This window comes from Cinclus cinclus, chromosome 21, assembly GCF_963662255.1.
Source record: "Cinclus cinclus chromosome 21, bCinCin1.1, whole genome shotgun sequence".
NCBI classification, from domain to species: domain Eukaryota; kingdom Metazoa; phylum Chordata; class Aves; order Passeriformes; family Cinclidae; genus Cinclus; species Cinclus cinclus.
In genome coordinates this window covers 7193813-7220614 of record NC_085066.1, presented here as the reverse complement: position 1 = coordinate 7220614, position 26802 = coordinate 7193813, and the positions used below count along the sequence as shown (strand labels likewise).

The window sequence follows — 26802 nt, the reverse complement described above, 5'->3', positions numbered from 1 at the left end:
TTCCCAAACCAGCCACGACAGATGGACATACAGAAAGTATTTCCTGGATTTCAGCTAACAAATCACAGACACACAGCACCTCTGCATGAGGAACACACAAGTCCTGAAGCACTAAGCTCACTTGGTTTTCCACTGCCAAGCTCTTATCTTTGTGGTTTCAGTATTCAGCCTACCTGGCTGCCACAGAGCAGATCAGTAGAGCTCTGTGTGTTTGCTATATAAAAAACAGCAAATCCTACAGTTTTTAGATCACATCATTTTTAAGTGAGTAGTCATTAAAACTTTAAACACTTGCTCATCGCTTTAGAACCCATGGAACTGAGTTGACAATTAATGGCTCTGGGTATCCATAACTACTGACAGATTCTCTGCTAAATGAAGACTAGTCCAAGCTCATTAATTAGTAAGAGCTTCTTTAAATTCAGCAAGAAAATTCGTATCATCAAACTGCTGAGATTGTATCACTGTGAGAAGATAATGTTGGGCAACTCCTTGCTTAGTTTACATGAGACATCAATCATCTTTTTATTCTGATTTATTGAGCTCTACACCAAGAGAGCATGTTGCTTATCTTCCAGTGACTGTCACCCAACTGCAGAGCCATGTGGGCACCAGGGATGTCCAACATTTGGGAAAATAGATGTTGATCACTCTGCCCAAATTTGTTGTACAGCTTGCCAAAAAACTGGCATCTAGCAAGGTGTGTGTGTGAGAACTGTATAATGAGTAAAGCTGCATAAACAAACCTATTTGGATTTTAAAATAATTTGTAAAAGTGACTTGCTGTTCACTGGCTGCAGGAAGCTCCAAAGGAACAAGTTCACTAACTGACAGCTCCCTCCAGGAGCTAAAGGAAGTCCTGGAGGGCTGGAAGCTGAAGCTGCACTAACACATGTCAGATAAGACAGGTTAATAAAGCAATCAATTTACAGAACTTGAGCTCTGAATTCTGTATCATTTCACATCTTAGAACAAGGCTGCTTTTTTAAAAACTACAACTACGTGCTCAGTTATACATCAAAGATTTAATGCAAAAATGGAGAGGTGCCTTACAGTGGAAGGGATCATAACTGCCCCTTCCAGCCTCATCTAACACAAGCATTCCCAGCACAGAACCAGCAACAAGGATTTGCTATCTCTCATGGGACTTTTTCCAGCATCTGCAAGGCAGGAGTCATTTGTGATGACCTGGAGCTGACCAAACCCCAGCCTCAGTTCTCAATAACCACAGGGAAGGCCAGGGATTAGCTGTTACCCTCTCAGGCAGCAAGGCTCAGCCTGGAATGTCAGCAGAGGAATGCCAGGATTTCAAATCTGAAGGGACATCAGTACAATTCTGAGTCATCTCCCCTGGGAGAACCACAGGAGACAGCCCAGAGGTGCAGTGGTTTGGCTGTTACCCACCACACACCCAGGATTCCCCTGCAGGATCTGCTGCACACAGATGTGGGTACAGAACTGTTTGTGTACATCTGTTCATACAGATACTGCACATGCAAACATATTTTACATAGACACTCTTGGTATAATTGCATTACACATGTAAACAAATCTCAGAAGAAAGAGAACTAATTAACATTCCCATATTAATCCTATTGGGCATTGCAAGTATTTCTTAAGAGGCAGGATGGGACTACAGCAGTCTGACTCCACAAGAAAGTGTTTATGTAAAATACAACATGTCTGCCAGGGGGAAGCAAAAAAAAACACAAAAAAACACCACACAAAAAAAACACAACAAAAAAAAAACTACCAAAAAAAAAAAAACCCCAACAAAAAAACCCAGCACAACTCAGGCTGCAACTGGAGCTTTTTCTCTCCCTTGCATTATTTATTCTCTCCACAAAGGCATCACTGGGTTGTTTTGATGTCACTACAAAATACACTACAGAAAATCTAGCCCTACCTGGTACTAAAGAAACACCTACATAAAATTCAGATAAGCTCAAAAAAAATTAAAATGGCATAATGTGAATTTTACAGATGCTTATGAGACTGCTAGGAGTTTAATAAATGAAAAATATATTCCCCCAAAAAACTGTGATTCAGAAGACCTTCCAAAAAATGCTCTATTTCTTCTTCATTTCTTCAAACAACTTCCATGCAATTAGTGTAGCAGTATCTATTTTTGAGGGCTCATCTCTGGTTTTGAGGGAGATGTGTCTTTTAAATCAGGTAGCATTTTCCTTTCTGTGGATTCCCAAGATTTCAAATCTCTCAATCAAGCTGAGAGGTGCAGGACAGCAATTTTAACCTCCCAGGGCCAGGGGGTGGAATGGGATGGGCTTTAAGGTTCCTTCCATCCCATGTCTGTGATTCCATGACAAAACAAAATCCCCCTCTTTCAGAGGAGGTTTGCAGACAATATTTTCCAGCTCTGCTTTACATTCTCATTTCAGCCCTGCAAACATGGATGAATACCAGAATAGATACAAGATCTCATTAATCAAAAAATATCTGGAAAGATGAACTTGCAATCCTGGTACTTCCCCCTGGAAAAATGAGATAAATTAGCTGCACTGCCTGACTGCATTTTCAATGAACTCTTCAAATCAACACTCGCTTACCTGGAAACTTCCTTGAATCTTAAAGGTTAACTTCAACAAATGTGTTGGAAGAGTTTAATTAGAACAAGAGGTCTTGAACACACTAAGTGTGAGTTCCATGTGCTTGAGGAATATATCCATGTAGTGTAACATAATGCGATTTTGGAGATGGATACAAAGGAGAAATTGGCACTTTTGCTCAGAGGTGAGCAGTACATCTCATCCATGTTCACCAGGCCATGTCCTGCTTGGCCCAGCCCATAATACACACATGAAAATTAGGATCAGTAAAAAGAAAACTGAAGTTTCCACTCCGGTTCTTTAAACTTGCCCAGATTTCTCCTGGCTTTTTAAGTATATGCAACATGGAAGAGCTCTGAATAAAAGAGCTGCCTTTGGAAAAGAGACAGAGGAGCTCCTTGCACAGGTCTTCTAAGGCAAAGGTCACTCATGTCACCATGCCAAACCAACTCAGCATCAGCCTGCTGCACAGAACATGCACAACTTCAAGGGAAATCTAAGACACACAAAGGATAAGATCACCTATTTTGGGGCTGTGACCACATTGTGGCCCACAATCCCAGCACATGGTGACTAACACTGCTGTGTGGGGTTTGCTTTCCCAGAGAAAGCACTTTTTGTTTGAGTAACTGGTTGCTGATACAATGAGTCACTCGACTACCTCAAGCAGCAGCTCCACCACTCTAAAGCAGCAGCTCCACCACTCTGAAAGGACTGGCTGGGAACTGCTGAGTACAGAATGTGTGTTTGTTTAGGAACAACCTGCCTTAAATAAACCACTGACTCACCTTGTCACGCAAATGATGCTCTGCAGCCTCAATATTCAAAGGATCGTCAAAATTCAAAAGATCCTGGAAAAGAAACAGAGAGAACATTGAGGGGCTCCCACTCACTGCATCACAAGGAGCCCAAAGCCCTCACAAACAAGATAATGGAGCAAAGCAAACAGGGCAGCAAGGGCAGTGCCATTTAATCATTAAATCACTGCCTCGGTGGTGTCCCTGCCAAACCGAATTGCAAATGAGTTTGGTAATTGGAAACCAAATCACAGGACAATGAAATGGCAACAGCACCAGGGCATTTCAGCCCTTCTGGTGTGGGCCACACAGGGCCCTATGACACTCCTCCCTGGAAGTGAATGCATTTCTATTGGAAAACTAGATTTTAGAGGAACAGTCAACCTTTCAGGAGGCACAATTCCTGTTGATTTTTGTTAGAGAGCAAAGTAAACCTCTAAAAAAACTTCTGCAAACAGTGTGCTGATAAAGTAGCAGTTTCCCTAATTCCACCTCCATAGAAAAGCAATTTAATTCTCTCTTGTGAAGAAGCTATGTAAGCTGGAGCCTGACAGGGAAGTTTTATTGTTGTGGGACAAACAGGGTCTAGAGGAAAAGGAGTGCAAACACCCTGAGAACTGCAGGGACGGGGAGCAGAAATAGCAACAATAAACCTCAGGCCTCTCAGTTTAATCTCAAATATGAACTTTGGAAGGAGAAAGGGTCTAGAGTTAAAAACAGTGAAGAGGAACCATCATTAAAAATAACACAGAATCACAAGGCCCTTGTTCTGCCTGCAGCCCAGATCTTTCCCCAGTCCAAGATCAGCCTGTGTTAGAGTGAAATACCACTGTTCCACAATGTGAAAGGCTCCTGGCAGTCCCTGACTCATCCTCAAGCAGCAAACCCAAAATTTACTCAAATCAGGACACCTACCCACCTCATTTTCACTCACTTTCTTCAATAAAACCCTCCATGAATCTGCCAGACCAGTGTGATCCCAGTGCCAGCTTTCCAAAGCCTAATTATTTACAAGAAGCTGGGTGTGAGGGAAACCCAGGAGGGAAGCACAGCTCTTACAGCCATGACAAATGCCCACCATCTCCTAGGCATGACCACCACTCTCTCCAATATTTTTATGTGCAGCTCTGCCCTTGAGGATTTTAATTCCTTCCACTGACTTGGCATGCACAGAGAGACTGACTGTGAAAAGCAATTCACTTTTGCTGGAAAGGCAAAGGCTCTCCAAACTTCTACATCAATTTACCAAAGAAGCTGTTGAAAAAACCAACCAAGACTTTGGATGCCAGGAAATCCAAGTTTCCTTCTGCACCCTGGAGTGGTTGGGTTGGTCCCTCCAGAGGAGACCACAAATGTGGCCACCAAGTTAGTGCTGCTCTCTTTGCTCTCTCTTGACCTTCCCACCCAGGAAAGGAATCCCTAAAAAAGGTAACCTGCCCTCCTCCTCCATTTTCAAGGTGCCCCTGCAATTACAGGTTCCTTGCTCCCATGAGTCTTTAAAATAAAAGGGGAGGAAAGGGGATCCCTGAATAAAGTCATATAAAATTCTGTGGATAGGTACCAAGGCCCCTGAATAGGAATGTAAGTGTTCAAAAAAGGAATGAGACTGCAGGGTAGTCATTAATTCCTAAATAGCACAGGGTTTTTTAAAGACTAAAACAAACACAATTCCTTCTCAGAGCAGTATGAATCTCCATTTCCTGCAAATCAGCAGAAGGAGTTTCATACTGTGTGGAAGATCCCAAATAATCTGTTATCAAAACATCCCCTAATATTTCTAACCAAAGTAAAATCCATGTACAAAAAGCTGGTATTTCAGACAGTCTGGAAGAGTCCCACAAACAACAGCACAATCTGATTTCATACTGATCTAACACCCATTGAAACCAAGGGAAATAAAGACCTAAACTTTCAGGGGCAACACACAGAGCATTAGGTGATGCTGAAACTAAACCAGGCAGGAAAAAGAAAAGCAGATGTGCAAAATATTCCTTTACTTACAGTAAATAAAGAGTTTAACCCCCAGACAATATCCTGCAAAGAAAAAACACAGTTAGACATGAATTTCAGGAGTTCTGAACATGTTCACAAACTTTCTTTTTATATTAATCCATCAAATACCGGGGGGGGGGGGGGGGGGGGGGGGGAGAAGAAAAATCTACATTATGAGTAATGCTTTACTAATTTCAATCAAAATGCTGAAAAAGCTTTCCAATTCCGTGGCCACTTGATATTTAGAAGCCAGCAAAAACCAAATACTGCATATTCAAACAGAAGGTCAGATCTTTCTGTGTGTATTCCTGTTGCTCTTCCATTCAAGGAGAGTGAAACTTTAGGATATGCCACCAACTGAAAACTGCACTGCTTAGTTTAAAGGGTGGGTAATGAAAGCTAATTCAGCAATCTATTCTTAAAACTAAAAAGGGGCCAAACAAATACTTGAAACAGTCTAAGTATCAGAAAAAAGAGAGTGAGCTGTAAGTAGGAGTACAGAGAAATATTATTCTTCCATAAGCATTATGTCTCAAGTCATTCCAGGGCTAAAATGCACCCTTTACAATAAACACAAAGCCTCCAAGTAAAAAACTTCCTACGCACAGCAAAGAACCTCAGTAAATGTTATTTGAGCTTGTTTCCTGTCCTGGGCCCTGTGCTGAGAGTGTGGACCACAGAAATCCATATCCCTTAAGGACACTGTCCAATTATGCCCTAATGAACAAGACACGATGTCAGCATTACGCAGCCAACAGCCTCTCATGATCCAATTTCCCTTTGATCTTGCACAAACAACCCACTCAGTTTACCTGCTTTTAAAACATCAATCTGTCCAGCAGAGCTGGCACTGTCAGCCTTTCCAGCCTCAGCACCTCCTCAAGTGTGGCACAGACAGAAACTTTCAAATGTGCTCATCACCTTCAGTGGCAGCACAGACACACAAACTGCACAAAAGGGATGACCCAGACATTTAATTACAGTTATCTGTAAATTTTCAGACTCTAGTGCTGAGCAGTCAACTCTGCAAGTTCCCTGGCAAGCAGGAGAAAATGAACTATTTCAAATAACAGATGAAAATCATTGTTTTATAATTTATATAAGTTTCTGTGCTTGTTCAACAGCTGGCACAGAAACCAGGCATAGAAGTCAGCAGAGCATGGTATTAAAGAAACCTGTATTAATCCTAGGGATAAATTATTAGTACAGTGCAGTGATGTGCCAAAGCCACAGATTAAAGGAAGATATATTGGCATGGAGAGCCTGGAGAGTAGCAAAAGGCAGGAAATTTCCCATTTCTTGATTCAATTTCTTGATTCTCCCACAGCCAGGCATCAGAGGGTGCTCAGCAGCTCTGGGCAATCCCAGCTGAGGCCCCAGCAGATGCTCTGCCCCCAAAGGTCAGGAGCCCATTTCACTGCTGCCCTCCAAGGCTGTCTTGTCCTTCAGGGAGGCAGAGTTGCAGAAAAAAAATAACAACATTTTTAGAAGCTGCCTTCTACCTGCACCATGAGACAGCAGGCTGAATTTGCAGAATGACAACACTGAGCCTTAAAACCATCCTGAAAAGGTGCAAGGTCATGTGAGCACCCTGGGGTCTGGCCACTTCTAAATCCTGAATGCCAAACCTGCATTCCCAGGGTTACAAACTGCCCACAGCTGTTCAAGCACCAGCATGGCTAAAAAGGAACAAACCAGGAGCAAGTCAGGCCTTCTAAAATCCTCAAGAGCTCATCTTCTCCTTGCACTGAGCAGTGCTGAACCCCCTGGTCTGGCCAGAAGCTCCCCAGACACCAGCAGAGCTCTCTCCACTCAAAACTCTTTCTTGTCCAATACCAGCTCCAGTACCTCACACAAGTAAATGCTGCAGCTCAAAAAGGAGATGTGATGTCATATTTTCCTATTAAACAATCAATTGCTCCCAAATTCTTATTTGCTGAACCCTGGTTTTAATGCTTTGGGGTACTGGACTCATTTGGGATAGTTTTACAGAGTTTTATTAAAAAAGCAAAAAAAAAGGGGACACCAACAAAAAAGCAAAAAACAAACAAACAAAAAAAACACCTTTGTACAGGCACAAGCTGTCAGGATGCTGTACTTCTCTACTGCCATTCTAGACAGCAAAAAGCATAACAGAATCATTATTATTATTACTGAATAATCTACCTGTGAAAGTCTTAATACCACTTTTGATGTTTCCATCTACTCATGATTTGCTGGATTCATTTTATACTCTTGCATGGCTCCATAAAAAATAATGCTAAATTACTACCAGAGGGCAATTACTTTTTGTGATGAGCTTGAGGCTAGCCTGGATTTAAATCTAGGATATTAAGAAAGGGAAGTGGGATGGAACAGATGAGCAAAAGTAAAGCAAGTACTTGGTATCTGAAAAACTCAACACTGTTGAATTGCAGAAATAATCACTCTGCATTACTGACTGCAGCAGAGCTGTTGGCTGCATGCAGATAAGCACTGGCCTGGATGTTTGCTTTGGGTTTTCCTGAGGAACTAAAAGGATGTGCACACTGCTGAGGATCTTGTGAGATTTAACAGCTCAAAAACTTCTCCTTCACTGTAATAAAGCATCAAGCTTGGCTTCAAATATTTACTGAACGTGTGGCTTACACAGTCTGAAAACAAAGTTAAGCCTACGTGCAGGAATTTTTAAAGGTTATCTTCACAGGGAGGAGCAGGGCAGGTGGCAACTGGAAATAGTGCACACCTTGACAGTGCTGCACTTCAAGTGAGACCCTACTTGTACAACATCAGACATCTACACCTGACAAAGCTGTTTCCTCTACAAAGCTGCTCTTCATGCCATTTCTTCTGTGTTTAACATCAAAGTTACAGAGGACAAGGGCACCACTGCTGAGGGGCAGCCACAAAGCAAAGCTGAGAGCCTCTGCTTTCGTATCAAACCTGCATTTTGTACCTGCCCAGGCTGGACCTGAGCTGCTTTATCTGGTTCCTGCTCCAGCTGTGCCCAGGCTGTTCTCTGTTTGGTATCCCAGAAGTTTCCCATCATCCGTGGGTCAGATGCCTTTGGGAGTCCAAGGCAGGTCTTGGATATGCAAGTGGGTTTAATTCACCAGTTCAGAGGAGGCAATGATGGTATTTGCAATCAAGAACTGGGGTTCCCAAGCACAGCAGTAGCTGGCTAAATCCACAGTGGGTAGGGGGACCAGAGAATAATGAAGAAAGCAAACTCTGCTCCATGGCACTGCCACCATTCTGGGCTGGTGCACGGGGAAGTCAACACAGGCAAGTCAGAAGATCAACAGACTGTTGTAAACACCCCTTTATAATTGTCCCTTTTCATTCTGGACTATTTTTGTGCTGCATCTGAGTGAAAAGTTGCACTAAATCCCTGCCCACGAATTTATTTATGGCATGCCAAATGAGGAGCAAAAACCTGCTGCTGCAGCAGTGTCTGAAGTTCAAGAGCAGTGACTCAAAATCCTCAATGCAGCTTTTGAAACAGCTCTCCTGAGGCCAGGAAGGCTCAAAGCTTTGCATTTCCAGGAGGTCCTAACTCAGTCACTGATCTTGGCAAGTGACAGTTCTCAGAGCCACTTCACAAAAGCAATGCCACAGAAACCATGCCACAGACAAGGGTTTCAGAAACACAACCACAAGCACTTCTGGAGAGAGAGCAAACACGGAAATTGCAAATTAAGATTTTCCTTTTACAGGCAAAGTATATTTAATACATTAATTTAAGAAGAGAGACAACCAGACAAAAACACCTAACAAATTTCCAATCAAAGAAATCCCCTTAAGAGATTCCAGAGCATTTCTGATCTAACAGAATGACCAAATCAAAACTCGTTGCTTAAACAATTTTTTATAAACAAACACTTATCCCAGTCAGGTGAACAAAAGGAGCAGCAGTCATTTATACAGGCACTTTCTTTTTGTTTGTCTTGAAAAGGACTGGAAATGCCACTCCAAAGCTCATCCAGGCCATGCATGGCTAAGTCCTGGGGCAGCTTTCTGCAGCCTTCTCTGCCTGTACACCACGTCAAGGTATTTCTCCTCTTCCCTTCCACCATCTCTTCAAAACAAGCCCAGCTTCTTCCTCTCTTCACTGCAGCCTAAAAAACCAAGCACACCTCATCCCACCCCACCAAATTTATTACTGGTCCTGGGGATTAAAAAAGCTGTTTTCCTTCCAGAGACATAGGCACTTTTCAGCTTATGAAAAAAACTTCTTCCCTCCTAAAAACTGTCATCTCCCAAATAAAATATCCTTTTACATTTCCTCTCCTGCTCCTCTCTAAATCTTGCAAGAGTTGAAAAACATCGTTTCTACAGAGGAAAAGGTGATAAAGTGAATGCCACCTTTCTTTAGCCACCCACAAAAGCCACCTCAGTCAGTTGTCATGTGCCTGCCATCCTGCCCCTGCTTCCAACCCAAACACAACAGCAGCTCCCTACAGGGCTTTGGGTAACCTAAAAGGCATAAACTGCTCCAGTTAGCAAACACAAAACAAGGAGGAAGGCTGGAAAAACCATTTCTTTTGTACTTAAATATAGGAGGGGAAAGAAAACAGGAACAATTCCAGTCTGTTCCTCTCCCAGATCCAGCCAGCTGTGAAGTGCCAAGTATGCAGGAGCACTCCTCTGAAATCCCACTTTGTCACTGACTCCTTGACATTCTTCCCCGTGCTTACTGCAGGGCAAGGGGATAATGCTGTGGAAGTTGTTCCCTGGGGAATTCTCTGATAGCTGCTTAATGAACTACACCACAGTGATTACAACAATGAAGCCATCACCCTCTGGAGATCAGTCTGTTCAGTGCATTAAAGCTGACACAAATTGAATATTCAGAAATCAGCAATTTGGGGAGAACAAGCATGGTTTAATTGCACTTCCTGAGGTATCTCAGCTCTCCTGACTCACATGCTCGTACTAACAGCTGCTGTACCTAAACCAAAGATTTGGTTCTGCCAGGGGACATTAAAGAGAGAAAATTAAAATTCTGCCAATCTTTTCTGAAGCAAAAGCTATTAGAAGACATTGAGTTGTGTATTTTCACCAGCCTGGGCACGTATGGAGGGGAAAGAAATAAATAACTTCTTATAAAACTGATAAAGCCAATTTATAATAAAGTCAAAATACAACACAATATATCCCTGGAAAACTAATTCCCTGAAGCTTATTTTAAGAAAAAACTCAACATCAGATCTGCACAAAAGATTGTCTTCCATGGTTTTATAGTTTCTCTTTCCAAATACTGGGTCTGAAGTTTTTGTCCAGGGCTTATTGAATTTTTAGAAGTGAAGAAGACATATAAAAAGACCAGCTCCAAAATAGCATTTGAATGAATCAACAGCTGTATGACGTTATCATAATGCTGAGAAAATCAGCCTGAGCAACAAGAATTAATGTAAGATAAAGCATACAGGTTTCTTTTTTTTTCCCTTCATCCTCAAGACAGTGACAGTTATTTTACTGTCTGTTTAAAACACTCCTCTACACTAATTACAGATGATTTGACAGCAGACCATCTCTTTTCCTTAAGATGATGGGTGAAAGTTTTGTACTTTCAAAACTCAGGTTGATGCTTAAACATTTAGCTAAAGTGGAAAAATTAAGTCACGACCCTCTGATTTGTTTCTCCAAGAGATGAGGCTGACATTTGGATAATTCCAAATTAAGTCATTCCCCTGCCTGAAGACAAGGGCAGAACCAGTGAACCACGCAGGACAAAACGTTGCCATTTAGCATTAAAACACTAATTAAATTAGCAAAGCTCTTAAGGATCAACTCCAAGTAGCAATAGTTTGCTGGAAATGAGTCTTAATTCCTTTTAGATCAGGTAATCTAATAGCACAGACAGATATTTATTAACCTCGGATCTGGAGTTATGGGAGAGAAATTCCTGAAAAAACAGTGGTTTCCTGGAGGTGGGCATGAAAAGCTGTTTGCAGATCTAGAGTTTAAGACTATCTGGATGTTTCCCACCCCTGCTCCTGTCTCTCCTGACAGCAGTAACACAAAAGTGACAAAACCTAGCACTTCAAACCATCTCAGTGAAAAACTAGAAAGGACACACACCTAACAAACATGGAAACCCTCCAGAAAACAGCCCAGCTTTGAGGCCAGCTGGATCTCTATCAGAACACAGCTACAAAAAGAAGAAAAAGGACAAATATTCCCCGTTAACAGCCACCCTACATTTTTAAACAATGGTTTTAATGTTCATATGCCCTCCACAGAGTTGTCCAAGTGTGCTTTCACTATTTCTAAGGCACATCAATCAGCCACTGATTTATGAACCAATTTTCAGTTGCAGTTAGAGGTAACTGCAGGAAGAGCCTGACTCTTAGAAACAATCAGGCATTTAAAATCCAGATCCACTTATTCAGTTCTTAAAATCAATCACCTGAGATGTTTTTATAGCAAAATGAAAATAAGCATTTAGGACAAACTGAGGATCATTAGGAACTAACTCAGCTAGGCAGGTGATAATGTTGAGGACTAACAGGAGCTACTAAAGCACTTTGGAGTCTGAAATTGAAATTACTGAAGGCAGAGAAGAGTAACAGCAACAGTGTGAAGTCATATGAGGTATTTAAAAGCTGGTATTTCCAGTGATGTAAAAAGCTGAAAACAGAATGGAATAAAAGCCATCTATTTGCTTTCTGCCTGGGAAACTTCCATTTTGACCATCACACCTAAAAACAGGAGAAAAGCAAGTTCAGACACTCTGAGCAAGGCCCAAAGTAACTGCAGAAGTCTCCAGCTTTGTGATCAAGCTGTTTTAGAGAGGAAAATATGCAATAAAATGATGAAGAACATGACAGAATGGAGACTGAAAAGTAAATAAGCTCCTGTTAGCTACACAAAGATCAGCTAGAAAGCACTGCAGCAGGGTTTACACAATCCACAGCCTGGAGACCAGCCACTACCAGAAATTATCTAAGGGTCTGAGCTTCTGGAGTGTTTCTATGAATAAAAAAACATGATTTAAAAAGTGCACATATAGACAGGTTGGCAGGTTAATGTTTTAAACTTGTTTCAGGGTAAGAGCCCAACTCTGCTCAGAACCTGATTTTTAAAAAAGCATCTAATGCAGGAATTCAGAAATAGCACATTCTCTAGTGCCTTCACTCATACACAGGCTGCTCTTCACAGTGGTCCATGGAAACATGTTTCCAAGCACAAAGAAGAAGAAAAAGATAAAGCTCAACACTTGGTAACCTGAAGAGAATTCAATCATGGATGACATAACACCAAGTGTGAAAAAATGCTGGGAAACAAAACTCAGTTAGGTCCTCTTCCCTTAAGAATCCTCCCACACTGTTAAAAATACATTTTATCAGCTTTTACAGACAATTTAGCAGATTTTCATTTCAGTAAGTTTATTCAGGTTTCTACCCATTTGAGACTAAAAAAAAATATTAAAAAGGTCACAGCAGTTTATTTTGAAGGATTTTTCATGTAAGAGCTCTGCTGCCACCACAAGGATTCAAAAATGAGACACAATCAAAAAACCTGACCTTCTAAAGGGTTAAGCACACAAACTCCAGGCATGCAGCTGCATTCAGCATGGTTTGTGCATGGGGCTGCTTGTGTGTATTCTCTACTTAAATGGCTTTTCTAATGCCCTTGGAACAGTTTTTGGGGCAGAAGGGCATGCCCACTCTCAATTTAATTCTTTAGTAGTTCAGAGTGCCTCACTGGGCACATCTGGGTGCTGTTCCTCCAGAAAACCAGGTCGACTCTGTATTATTGATGAATGAAATACTGACTTTCAAGTCCATAACAGGCCAAGACTGGGTTACTGACCATAGTGATCCTGTGCAAATTCTCACTGGTCCTCTTGTGGTGAAGAAAAGCTGTAAAAAGTGAGCTTACAACTGTGGTGTTTCAATGCTAAAAAAATTAAAAATCCAAGGAGGACATCTGAGATGATTTTTTTCTTTTTGAAATTAAGCTACTACCTCCTTTTCTCTTGCTGAATTTTTCATTCCGACAATCACAGAAAAAGCTCCTGTCTTTTGGGTTTCTTGAACACTTGTACTGATTTAATGGCTAAAGCTTGAAACTAGCAGCCTAAAAACTTTCTCTGAATTAAATACAGGGACAGGAACAGAATCAGTTCACTTAAATTATTCAGTGCCTTGACTTAACCTGAGATGAAAACAGAAACACAAAGGGCAAAACAAAATCACACCAACTGATGAAAAAATAATAGGGAAAGACTGCTTTAAGAAAATCCACAAAACAACACATTCATTTTACTTCCAGAAAGTCACATGCTCACCTCAGAAGAGATTTGACAGATGAAGAAAGTCACAGATCTCATTCATAGTGCCAAAAAGCAAACCAAGTATCAGATAAAGGTCACTTGCAATTTGGTTTTTGAAAGAGACAAACACCTGATGTGCACCCTTTATCCACCTAATGTTGTTAAAGCTCTGGAAGAAACAATTCTGGCAGCATTGCTGGGAACAGCAACAGGAAGATAAATTCCTGCTCAGTGCTCTGCACTGATTTTGTCAGGAATATCAATCCCATGGAAATGATCAGGGTTATGGATTGTTGTTCACAGGTTGCTCTTGTGTTTCTGCCTGGGTGAAAACCAGCACACCTTACAGAGTGTGGGTTCTCAGAGTCACCTGCAGCCACACCAACCTCCAAAACTTTTATCAGAGCAGCACTTGTGCAGCCACACAAAAACTAACAGCATTTCTACAATCAGCACTGTTCCTGTTCCACTGTTGCCACCAACACTTGCTGAAAGACAAAGCTCACCTCAAAAACATGTTCTTGAGCAAACCACATGAGCTGTTTCTTTCCAAGGCCAGGAAAAGATTTTTAAAGATGAATTTTTGGACACATACAAAAGGAAACAGTACCTTTAAGGTTCTGGTTGGGGCCCAGCCAGTGCCATCAATTGAGTGTTCTCTCAATAAACTGGAAAAAAAAGACACACATATTATACAGGGCAACTTCTGCTTAAGATGCCTCTGTCAGAAACTTTCTCAGAAAACATTAGGAAGTAATTGCAAGATAAGATCTAATTCTTGCACTATTTATATTCAGGTAATGGAATTTTAATCCCCAGGAGCTGGATGTCTGCCTAAAATTACATTCTACACAGTGTCATTACAGAACTTCCCATCTCAGCTCAACCTCTATCAAAACACCTGAATTATTTTCCTCCAGCAGCACAAGTGTGACAGAAACCCTTGTGACAGTCTCAACACTGAACCCTCTTAATTCCCTGATGCATTTTAGAACATGTTAATCTCTGGTGAAGAGACAGCCTTGCAGGATGACCCATCTCTCACCAAAACTGGCACAAAGCAATCCAAAAAAGGGTGTTTTGGGGAAGGATATCTAATTAGCAAAGAGAGGATCATCATCATCCTCTGTTCTGTGAAAGGACTTCTGCTTCCTACAGGTTAAGAGAAGAAAGTGAAAAAGTTTTAGTCTGTCTGCTCCAGAGGAAAAACTTCCTTTTAAACTATAACCTGAATTTCAATATGAATATTAACATATAAAATACAGAATTTCCTATATGTACACATCCAGTATAGAAATTCTGTATGACCAGCATATGGTGGTACATATTAAGCCCAGAGAAGCTGCTGACCTATTGGCAAGTAGAAACCATTTGAGGTGTTCAGGCATTTCTGGACCTTTCAGATCCAAACCTCAGCAGTTACGAGGACATACATTGGGAGTCAGAACACAGTTGAAAAATAAGCTGAAGTCTTGCACAGAAGAGTAATAATCTGAATGAAAAAAAATCTAAAACAATCCTTGGCAGCATCATTTCACAATCATGCCTTCTCCTGTGAGGAGTAAACTAAAACTCCCAGCTCACACAGCAAAGCACAAAAATTCACCACCAGCAGCAGCTTCTACTACTGAAACAACAGGGTTAAAGTGAAATAGTCTTAAACTATTAGCTATTGTAGCAATTTCCAGGCTGGCACATATTAAGCAATTTTTAAATTATAGAGGATGACTAGACCATACAGGTTATGGAGCTATTTAATGAACATGACAAGTTTACAGCCAAGGAAATTCAATCCTTGTTCAGTGCAGAGATCCCAGGAACAGGGTGATCAACCTGGACAAGCCCATTTCACCTTAACTGTGCTGCTCATCTCATTTCTGTGCCTTTAGAAAGATAAAGTATGCCATTACCACTTGTGCAACGTTAAAGGCAACATCTTGTGGATGCAGTTTGTGTCCATATGACAAAAGCAAAAGCAGCTTGCTTTTGGTCTGTTCCTTATTAAATTGCGTGGCAGTACTTCCTTTTGCCTCTCCATACACCTCACTGTGAAATTCCAAGTGAGGAGGAAGTCAACACACAAAATAAAATCATAAAAATATTCAGTGACAGAGCACCTGAGCGTGAGCTAAGCCTGCAGCTTCTCAAGGTCTCAGAGCTCTCCTGGCACATCTCCAGCTGGGGACACCACAGCCAGGACTCAGGAGACATTTGTGCCTCTCAGAGCACTCTGGCAGGAAAGCAGTGAAGAGACAGAAGTGTCCCTTTAGCTTAATACTCCTCATTTGCTGACAGAATTTGTTTCTAGAGCAGGAACCTCTTTCTTCTACAGACTGGGAATGATCATTAAGCCCCTAAACAGAACCTTTTCCCAGACCTAAGGAGACCTCCCAACCTATGATTACAAATCCTTGTATCTGGGTTCCTATGGGCAGACTGCAAAATCACTGCTTTTGAACTTTTACCAACCAGAACAGCCACTGATGTGACCAGTGAGCTGCTCAGCTTTCGTTTCAACAGATATCTTCTCATTCTGTAAGCAATTCCTGCATGGAAGAAAGCTGTGAGGAATTTTTTCTTTTTAAATACACACAATCCTGAAGAGATCTTTCAAAAAACATCTACTGAAGTGGGAACTGCATGATTTCAGTAAGTGTAAAACCTTCTGAAACTCCAGCTGACCCAATCTGCAGCTTAAGTGACTACAATATACTGTAAGGGGAAAATCAGTCCTGGAAAAAACTCCATGGTTTCTATCCAGACGTGCAGGGGAGGTGATATCCACTATGGGCCACACCTAATTAGTATCTGTCATTAATAATATGGTCCCAGGTAACTGCAGTCCATAAAACACAGAAAAACACCACTTCTCCTACCCTGGACTGTCACACTTGACCATAAGTTTAACCATTTAGAATGTTTTAATCCTGGCATCATTATCAAACAGCATGAGGTGTGTGGGGGGAAAAGCACTGATGAAGATGGTTTTGCTGCTTTTAAAAATAACTAAGCTATTTTAATGCAAAGATTTCTGTGTAAGTTGATTGCAGATACTATAGGTAGAATGCATTTCCTAACAGGCATAGAGCAATTAAGTTATTTTAGTTTTTCCTTCTAATGCCAGACATTTCCAATGTTTGATACGTTAAGATATCTGACAATCCAAACTGTTTCTGTGTGGATGCTGAAAAAAATGCCTTCACTTCATTAGGATTATGATGCTCCAAACACCACATTCATCTCTCATAATTAAAACCATTTAAAGAGATGGAAAAGCTGTGGCTGCCCCATCCCTGGAAGTGCTCCAGGCCAGGATGGACAGGGCTTGGAGCAGCCTGGTCTAGAGTGGAAGGTGTCCCTGCTCAAGACAGGGGATGGGATGAGCTTTGAGGTCCCTTCCAAGCCAAACCACTCTGGGATTTTATGAATGTGAGGCTTTATTGAAGCTCAGAAGATGCTGTGCTGTAGTTGGAGTTTCAGCTTTGGCTTGGTGGCTGGGATTTGCTGTTCCCTGGGTCCAAACAGCTCACTTATTCATTCCTTCACTTGCACTCAGAACATCTACGTTTTCTTAAGGCTGGTGAGCCTGACCTGCCCAGGAAGGGCAATAAAAAACTTCATTTTCACCAGGACCTTCAACACAGCATAAAAATGGCTTTTCCATCTAGAGGAAAAACTCAGCTTGTCTTTAAGCACTGAGTTGCTATACGCATGGTGACAACCATGCTGGATTTCCAGAACAGCTTTCAATCTCACAGGCTTTGCTTCTGCTTCATCTGCTTTTTCTTGTGTGTGCCATTAACTTGTAAAATGACAGGCAGGTTTCTCACTTCTGTTTCACTTTGGTTTCTGGCCAATTTCACCATCAGGTATTGAGGATGAAATTGTGAAGTTTCACAGATTCATTTGGAAGAGGAAACATTTACTATCAAGGAAAACCACCCAGCAACAGAAGCCTCTCACTCTGGCAAAGTAAAGCTTTCTGGTTTCATATCCTGACTTTTCTTGACCCCAACCCTACTTTGTTGTAACTGGCACATCAGGGGATATTAAATATTAAAATTAACAAATGGCAAAGAATAATTACTGTCAAAGTTTAAGGAACACTTTTCCCCTTCCTTTCTGAAATAGAAAGGATTTTTAAGCTCATAACACACTTGGGTATTAAATGGCAAAGCCTCAAAGCCTCCCTCAGGGCCTGAGGATGGTTCAGTTATGAGGGAGGGAAGAAAATACCCAACCACATTTTGTTTAGGCTGTAGCTTACATTTTTACCCCAAGTAGAAAAAAATTACTAAGTCTGAACTTGACAAGTCAGGCTCTACATGGCCTCTGCAGCACAGCAAGAATGAGACTTTCAGTAGATTTTTATGCTCCTAAAAGTTATATGCAGAACCAGCACCAAAAAAATACTGTCAAACACAGTTACATTTAATGTTTTATCAAAAAAAATCTCCACCAGAATGTTGTTCCTACCTTAGGCAGATTTCTCCTGTCTCTGTAATGTTTGGGTGCCAGATTCTTGTCAAACATTTTACCTTTGGAGGCTGCCAGGAGAGAAAACAAATTACTCTGTTATTCTTTAAGATAAAACCCTGTTATAACTCATAAAACAGAAAGAGGCAAATACATTGGATATTCACAGCCTGGGTCTGTATGTTTAGGGCAATGACAGATAATCTACAAGAGCCAAACCAGATTTCTCTGCCCTGTTAGCTTTTCTCAACTCTTCATAAAAAAACAAGCTGCTATTAGGCTTTTCCTTAGAAAAAAAATAACTTTTAAGAAAGCCAAGAAAATTTACTCCTTCAAGGAAAACACACTAAGTCATTCAGCTTCTTCATACTTAACCTACTAAAACAAGAACTGAAACCACAAAACTTCACCAAGGCTGGTCCAAATCAGAGATTTGCTGAAAAATAGCAGATGATGTAAAGATAACAACTACACCAAATAAATAACTTTTTTAAGTACAGACCCTCCTGTTCACAACTGAACAGGAATGCATCAGAGCTGAATTTGAGACACTAAAATGAAAAGCCACAGGTAAGATCATCAATTTTTCTGAACTTCATAGTGGGGTTCAGAAATACAGATTTTTAAAGTACAGTCACCTATGCTCTAATTTTGTGAAGTAAATAAAGAGTGGGACAGCAAAATTTCAGTAGCTTAGCAACAGCACGTTGTGCCATCCCTGTGATCTCCCCATAGGACTTGCAGCTTTCAATCAGGCAGATTATTTCTGATAGGAAGTGTCCTGGAATCATCAGCACACACCAGCACCTTGCAGAACTTCAATTAAATCACAGATTATAAATGTGGAGCCACCTCCCTCCATTCTTTCCAATGATGTCTTCAATCAACAGGCAAAATAGCTCAGATCTGTATTTGCATGGTAGCATTATATGTTTTGTCTCATTTTGTTCTTAACTTCCCAATTACCTTTTTAAGAATTTTTTTAAAAATTAAGACTCCTTGGAAAAGGTAAGAAAATATGCATGACACTAAGATACCAAAAACCTACCTAAAAGAGATGTTCTAGAAGAAAGAACACTGATCACCACAACAGATCTGGGACTGATAATGCAGATTGTGCCTTTCCTCCATTTCTGTGCAATAACTCAAGGGACATCAGTCACGGCATTATTGAAAATTAAGTGGCTCACAGAAAACAGTCTCCAATTTTTCGACCTCTAAAACACCTCAGAAGTTTTCCAACAGCACAAGCTTTTCACTAACTGCATTTTCACATTGTTTTGAAAGATGATGCCTGGTTCTCAAGCAAGGGAAAGCAGCAGAATTTTTTCCATGCCATTACAACAAGATAAAAGAATGAATTTCTACCATATGCACCTTCAATCAGGAAATGTATTGATGAGTCAAAAAGAAGCTTTATACAAACTCTCTTTTTAAAAAAATCCCCGCATCCTCACAGTGAATTAACTGGTGTCTCATTTTTTGTACTGTGGAAACAAAATAATTCCTTTATCCTTTCAAAGTGATTTTCATTGCTAGAAGTTAGAAAAACCCACTCCTGACAGTAAGACGAAGATTTTTCTCTCCTTTTTCCTTTTTAGACAGACAGGACAACTGCAGCACTACTATGAAATTTATCTTCAGACTAAACTTCTCCTTGCAACTTGTTCCAAGTCATTCTTGAATGCTCCCCAGACCAAATAATCCAGGAATTTCCTCAGGATGATGTTTCACTTGAACACGTGTGACACTCTGCCCAACAAAGCTCCCAAAATCCATTTTTTTCCTTGCCCAAGCTCCTTCCCCTCAGACACCTCAGCTGGGGAACACAGCAGTGACCACATTCACCACTTCCTTCTCCGTTTCCAAGCAGCCACTTTTGCTCTGGGATCCCTCATTTAAAATCAGCAGTTTCAGTTCGTGATACATGGGCACTCTTAAAGGACAGGTGTACCAATAGATCTTGCAATTTTTTTAAAAAAATGTATGGATTACTTATAGCTTTAATTTTATCAGTATCCTGTAGCTCTAACTCTTCACTAGTGAAGAAATTTACCTAGAGAAGCAATGTGGCTCCTAAGAGAAATCTGGAGTCCATGTAATTTGCAATGTTTTCTCTAGACAGCAGCTAGTCCCAAAGCATTCTGCTAAGCCACCCTGCAACTGTAACTCCAGCTCTTCTCTTCACAGCTTGTAAAAACCATAATTCCCCCAGGAGGCTCTAATGGGGATACAAGTTCCTGGGGGTGAACTACATTCCAGCCCCAAGATATTTCTTGCCACTTTCCACCACCAGTTTCTGAAGAACTCTCTCAAGACTGCCTGAACCTGAACACTACATAGAGCAAAGCAAATACAAAATCTTCCTAGTTTGTCCTTTTCATTTATTTTATGCTCCTCCACTACATCACAATTCCACATATCCACTCCTTTTGCCAGTGCAGAGGTGTGATATCCCAACCTTGCCTGTGGGCTGAGAGCCCTGGCAGGTCTGCAGAGCTCTCCTGAAAACAGGCATCACTTGTTTCAGTCCCATTCTGCCTGGCAGGAAACAAACCACAGCCTCAGCATAACTCCCTCAACACAGGGGATCACAAATTTGCATTAATAACCTGATCACAATCCAACATTCAACCTCCTGCATTTCTCCAAAACTCTTTATTTTTGTATTGGATGAGAGGTACTCAAGTTCAAAAATACTTCATTAACATTTGCTGTCAATTTTCCTGCCAGTGCTGAGCAGGGAACTGTAACAAACCAGAGGCTTTTTTATTATGGGAACTGAGAATCAGAATCTCAGACCAAAACTGAACTTCAGCTCTCCTGTTAACACACAACAAACAATCCTGCAGCAGTGCTGGTTAGGTGAACAACTGGAATACAAAAATCAAAGGAAATAAAATGAGCACACAAGAGTTAGTAAGAGTGATCTCTGTCACAGTATAAAATTATTTGGTAAAGTTAAGGGGAACTTAAAACATCCCACAACCAAACCCACACACCTGCAAACATTACCTAGTTGTGACTGCAACTACTACACACAGATAATGCTGAATTTAGGCTCAGCACAGCTGAACAGGAACCAAAGATCTTCCCTTGAGACTCTTCTGCAGGATCCTCCCCTACACACTCTTCAGCCTCTCTGAAAGGACTCTGAACTTCCAACACCAAAAGTAAGACAACAAAGCACAAGAATGGGGAGGAAATTATAGAACTGTCAACCTTCTCCTTCGGGTTCACTTATTTTATTCTTATATATATATATAAAACTTTTTAATGAGAAATTAAATGCAGGTATCATGAATAATTAACAGGAGAGAGCAGAACCTCAGCCAGAAGGGAGGGCACTCAGATCAGACTCATCTGCACTTCCAAGAACTTCTGCCAGACAGTTGCAGAGACTTGTTTTATTGAGACAGAAGATAATTTCTCAGTCTCAATGCCAAGTTCCCCCTGAAGTCCTGTTACCTGTAACTAAACCTAAAATGACAACTATGAGACTAATGACAAATACTCACCACCATATTGTAGGCATCAGGAACTTCAGTTTCAAACTGAAACTTCCCCCCTTGGTAATAGCCCTCATCTAGAAAAGGGAATATAAGGAAAACAGTTAAACAGGAGAAAAACACCAAGATTAGAACAACAGCACGGGGTTATAATCAAATACTTAAGCTGGCTGCACTACTAGCTGCCACCTAATCCAAGAAGTGTGTGAGCATTGTGTCTTCCTGCAGTCCCAACATTTTTACAGCAGAAATTTGAAGTCAGGGCAGCCAGAAGTCCCATAAAAATCTACCACCCTGATCACAGGAACAGGGATACCCAGCTAGAGGAACCTTGGACTGAATGTCTCACCGCAGGGAGAAAATCCTGGCACATGGCAGGCAGTGCCACATCATTGACCCTTGGAATAAGCTGGAAAAATCCTGCACTTGGTGATGTATGGCTAAATCCTGCTCCAGGACTGAGCACATCTTCCCAAACCTGCACCGTGGTGAATGTAGTATGTATGTATGTATGTATGTAGCATGAATGATGTGTGCAAGAGCATGTCTCAGAGTGTACTGCAATAAGAGCAAGCAGGCTCCTTCATTGTAATTATCTTACTGTGATGTATCTGCTAGGAAAACACGTCTGCCACTCTGCCAACCTCACTACTGAATTATTAAAATGGCTAAATTTTCAAATATGACACATTAACATATCTTCTTCCATTTAACCAGGGCTAACAGAATGGCATGACAGTCAGCCTGCAACTCTCGAAATAGCTGTGGCTTGGAAGCTGAAATGCTTGCAAGTGATCTGAAACGTGTCTGGCACTGCCATTACTGAGGATTTTCATTAAAAAATGGAAACAGGTACCCAGCCCACACTGGGGATTTGACATATCGGAGGGATGCTCTGGCTCAAACCACCTTGAGCACTCCAGCCCCAGTGAAGGCCAGGAGGGCTGGTTAGCATTATATGATGCAAGTTTTTTATATTTTGTATTTCTTAAACCAACACTGCAAAGAAGGGTTCTGTGAAACAATCCATAGTTTACATAAAGTCTAAGAAGAATTTTGTTACTATCTAGCCTGTTCCAAACCACAAAAAAAGAAAAAACACACACCAAACAAAAAACCCTAGCTTGTCTACTGTAGGTCATGAAAATCCTCCTTCAGGTTGTTGTCTCCTGATCTGCTTTTCAAATCCATTCTCCATTCCCACCCCAATTCAATTCTGAAGTGTGCTGGATTTATTAAGCAGTTTCAGGCATGCAATTAAGCAATTTTTTTTGGCTTTACCACAAAAGTAAAGGGACATACACTGATTTTTATAGGAAAAAAGCAAGATAATAGCATTTATCTTTTGTTTTTAAATATACAGAGCTAAAAATCAGTAAAGGCAAACCATTACTGAAGAACAAGAAGTAAGAGGTGAGTTACACTGATACCCCTTGGTAAAACTGCTCCCTGTCAAATGTGCAACACACTCAGAGTGAGACACTGTTCCAGAAAGGAGTCATTGGGAAAATGGTCCAATATCCCCCAGGAGCTCTAACACCACCTTTATCCAAGAGAACACAGACAGCTGACTGCACTTTATCCACCATCTAGCACTACAATACATGTTAACCAAGTGTCAGGAATTATCATATTTCCAAGTACAGAAGTTATTTTTCTTGGCTTAATTTCACTAGTTCCTCAATTTGCTGGACTTGGAGCAAAGCATGTAGCAGCTCTTCACATTCCACCCCTGATAAAACAAAGTAAATGCCTACTGATGGAGGTGTCCACACGTGTCTTATGTCAAAGAAAATCCTCAGGATTAATGAACACTAACTGCAATGGCTGTCTAACACTGAAGAACTTTCAGATCAAGTCTTCCTTCAAGACAATTAAAATATTCATCACTGCCTCACATTACAACTCATTCTATATTTTAGTTTACCTTGACACCAATCACTAATCACACTAGCACTAATCAAAAAATACACTGGGTAAGCTACTGGTTCTGCTATCAAATAAGCAAGGATATATTTACACTATTAGGAGAGCCAAGACATCTCTTGTCTCTTTTATACAAATTCTCCCTTCCTGTGTTTGTAAAGCAACAATAAAGCTATTCATTAACAAGTCACTGAAATATGTATTAAAAATTCTGGAGAGCCTCAGTACCCAGCCAGAAATCTTGGATTAACAAGGTAACTCTTCACAATGAAGTCATCTGTCAGCATCTCAAGTAAATAGCTTCTCGGACTTGGAGAGAAATCCTCAATTTTTTTAGGCACGGACAAGTGGTAGGAAAAATGTTCTGGCAGAGTTAACAGTGAGGAAAGTGCTATAAATAAACCCATCAAATGAAACAGCTTTAACACATAACTTAGGAAGTTGGCCACAGAGACTTTTGCTAAAAAGGGAGGATGTCTGAGCCACAGTTTTCCTCCTACTGCTTAAATTTATGTCTTCAAGCTGTATTAGCAGAGCAAGCATCCCTCCCACTTCAGTCTCAAGTTTCATTACCAACAATCTGACTAATCTTAGCTTGTGTTCGTAGGGTGTTTTAATGCCTGAAAGTGCTCTGGAAAACACTTAAACTAATTATTTCCTCACTCTGGAAGAAAATCCAAGATAATTAGGGCAGGCCACGAAGGATGCACTTTGGATAGTAGCTCCCTGAATCAGCCATGCTCACCAGTATCTGTGAGCATTTCACCAGAAAACAGGGTCTTTATTAATCCCCCTAAGAGTGGCACTCAAATATCCACACCCACCCCAGCCTGGGAACTGCAGGGAAATTGCATTTACTGCACTTACTCTTCTGGATTTTTTCACATATAAGCTACCCAAAGTCACCTCCTTTATTTTTTTCCAGGTCATTACCATGTTTTAGTCCTCAGCTTCCAATTTTGTGCTCCAAATACCAGTGCAGCAAGCCTGGATTCTAAGCATCTCTCTCCTTATTTTCCCTAATTTTAATCTAATATGATACTGGTGCAAAAAATATGAACAGAGGCAAGTGGCAGCACAAGGGTATTTTTCAAAGGCAGAAAAACTGTTTCAGATGACAAAAGGAAAGAGAAGCTTCAGAGAGCAGATAAAACCAGCAGTATCTGCCTTGGGAACATGGAGTTTTGTCCTTTGCAGCAGAAAAATCCAAGTCTTAGCCATTTTCTAGCATATGCTGCTAAATATCCACTGATGGTGCACTGCAGAAAACTGCAGGGATTGGAATTTCTTCAATTATGTAAAAAAAAAAAAGCAGCCACCCTCATCAAAATTTTCTACAAAACCATTTTAAATTAAAAAATGCCTGTCACCAGGATAATTTTGCAACATTAAATACCAGCTGAGAAAGGTTTTTGTGAGAGGTGCTGAGCAAGGGGCCTGAAAGGATTTCTGCTTGGTGGTCAAGTTTATTTTCTTATTCAAATTAGTCTTTTTGTGAAAGCTTAATGAAGCTTCTTTTACTGTCCTTTCAAGACCAGCCACATTCAAAATGACTGCATAGAAGGAAGTCAAGATTCATGCAATACTGTCCAGACAATACAAAAAGAGTTGGCTCAAGCCTGCTTGAGCCATAAAACTTCTGTGACAATCACTCTGCTGCCTAAAGGAAAACTAAGATTTAGCATACACTAGAGAAAACTTCCAATACTGAAGAGAAGCATAAAATTACAAAGGTTTTCTTGGTCTGTGTTATGTTCTGCCTTTGGAGTGCTAAGCTATGGCTGATCACAAGATTCTACACCTGAATTATGCACAGCTGAAAATAGATGTTTACTTGGGTTAGGCTACAACTGCAGAGACTTCAGCTGTGCAGCTATATTTAGAGTAACAAAATGTTAATTAAGATCATCTCATTTACAAGATCATTTCAGCAAGGAAGCTGGCACAAAACCCATGCTCTGCATTCAACAGCTGGTTTCTGCCTGCAGCATCCTGCTGCACAGCAGTGAACAGACAAAACAATTCCTAGGATTTAGACTCCTTGGAGTTAGGGCAGCTTTTTCATGCATCACTCATTTGCACAGTGATGCTTCTGTAAAGTCAAATCCTTCCCAAAATACAATAAAGCAGCATCATGTAAAGTGAAGGGCATTTGGCACAAACAGAATTAATACCCACCAAGTAAACATGAGCACAACTCCTACACAGATTGACAGCGCCAATTCTAGATTAGCTCTTGCATTTATTTTTAATTACACTAACAAGGGCAGCCTCACTCATTTCTCCATCACAAAAGGGAGTGTTAACAGAGACCACCCAAAATTTCTGCTGGAGGAAGGGCCAGTTGGTTTGGGCTAATAAACAGCAATAGTGACACCTAGTGTTGCTCTGGCTTCCAAGTACTGGGTTACAGAAACATTCAGGTATTCCATGAGGTGCACACAACTGTTTCTCCAGGTAATACACCAGAGACTGACACACCTCCCCCAAATTCTGTTGTCAGAAAGCACCTAGAGAAAACCTACAAGAATGAGCTGGCAGGGGGACACTGATGCCAACACATCTAACTCACACCACTCAGTGCACTGCACACAGCAATGTTCTCATTTAATCACCTGCACAGTGTCCAACAAGTGCATGAGAAGTTTAAATAAACTTCCATGCAAAGTCATCCATAAAACACAACCTTCTGCTCTAAAATACACAGAAAACACCAACTTCAGGTGGCTATTAAGAAACTCATGTGGAAATTATAATTTATGGAACTGCTTTTACTGACCAGCCCGCCAGCAAGAGCTTCACAGGATACTCAAGTTGTGTTAATAATAAAAAATTTAATTTCACATATTTGAACAACCAAAGACTCAGAGATTCCTCCTTGTTAAGGATCTTCAGGCATGCCTAGGTCTGAAGTTTTCCAGCAGTGTTACACTGGTAACCTCTCTCTACACCTCTGCAGAACCAAGCAATCAGTGCAAGGGAACACTCAACCTAACAGGGCTGCAATGCAAAAATATATCAAGGTGGTTTGAAGATGGCTGAGAGGAAAAACGTTCTCAATCAAAGTATGCAAACAAGATCTGAGTATTTCTTAACCCTACTCATTTTTAAGGCCTTATTACTACAATCTGGTTGTCAGAACTCAGCCCAGTTTCTCCATCCCATTAATAAAATAATCACTATTAAAGCCAGACTTTCTTTGACTCGAGGCTTTATTGGAATTACATTTCCTGAACATCAACACACAGAGACACAAAAGTAACGTGTAGGGAACA

The 26802-nt window shown here is 40.8% G+C and overlaps 1 protein-coding gene across 1 annotated transcript in view; it reads right to left on the bottom strand.

Moving 5' to 3' along the window:
* Positions 1–26802, bottom strand: part of UBE2F (ubiquitin conjugating enzyme E2 F (putative)) — a 52914-nt gene that overhangs the window by 15169 nt on the left and 10943 nt on the right. The window contains exons 5-9 of the mRNA XM_062506715.1: positions 21611–21678; positions 18093–18163; positions 14227–14284; positions 5366–5398; positions 3356–3418 (exon numbers count right to left, since the gene is read on the bottom strand). Of these exons, the coding sequence (XP_062362699.1) occupies positions 3356–3418; positions 5366–5398; positions 14227–14284; positions 18093–18163; positions 21611–21678 (293 nt within the window). The remainder of the gene's footprint in view (positions 1–3355; positions 3419–5365; positions 5399–14226; positions 14285–18092; positions 18164–21610; positions 21679–26802) is intronic.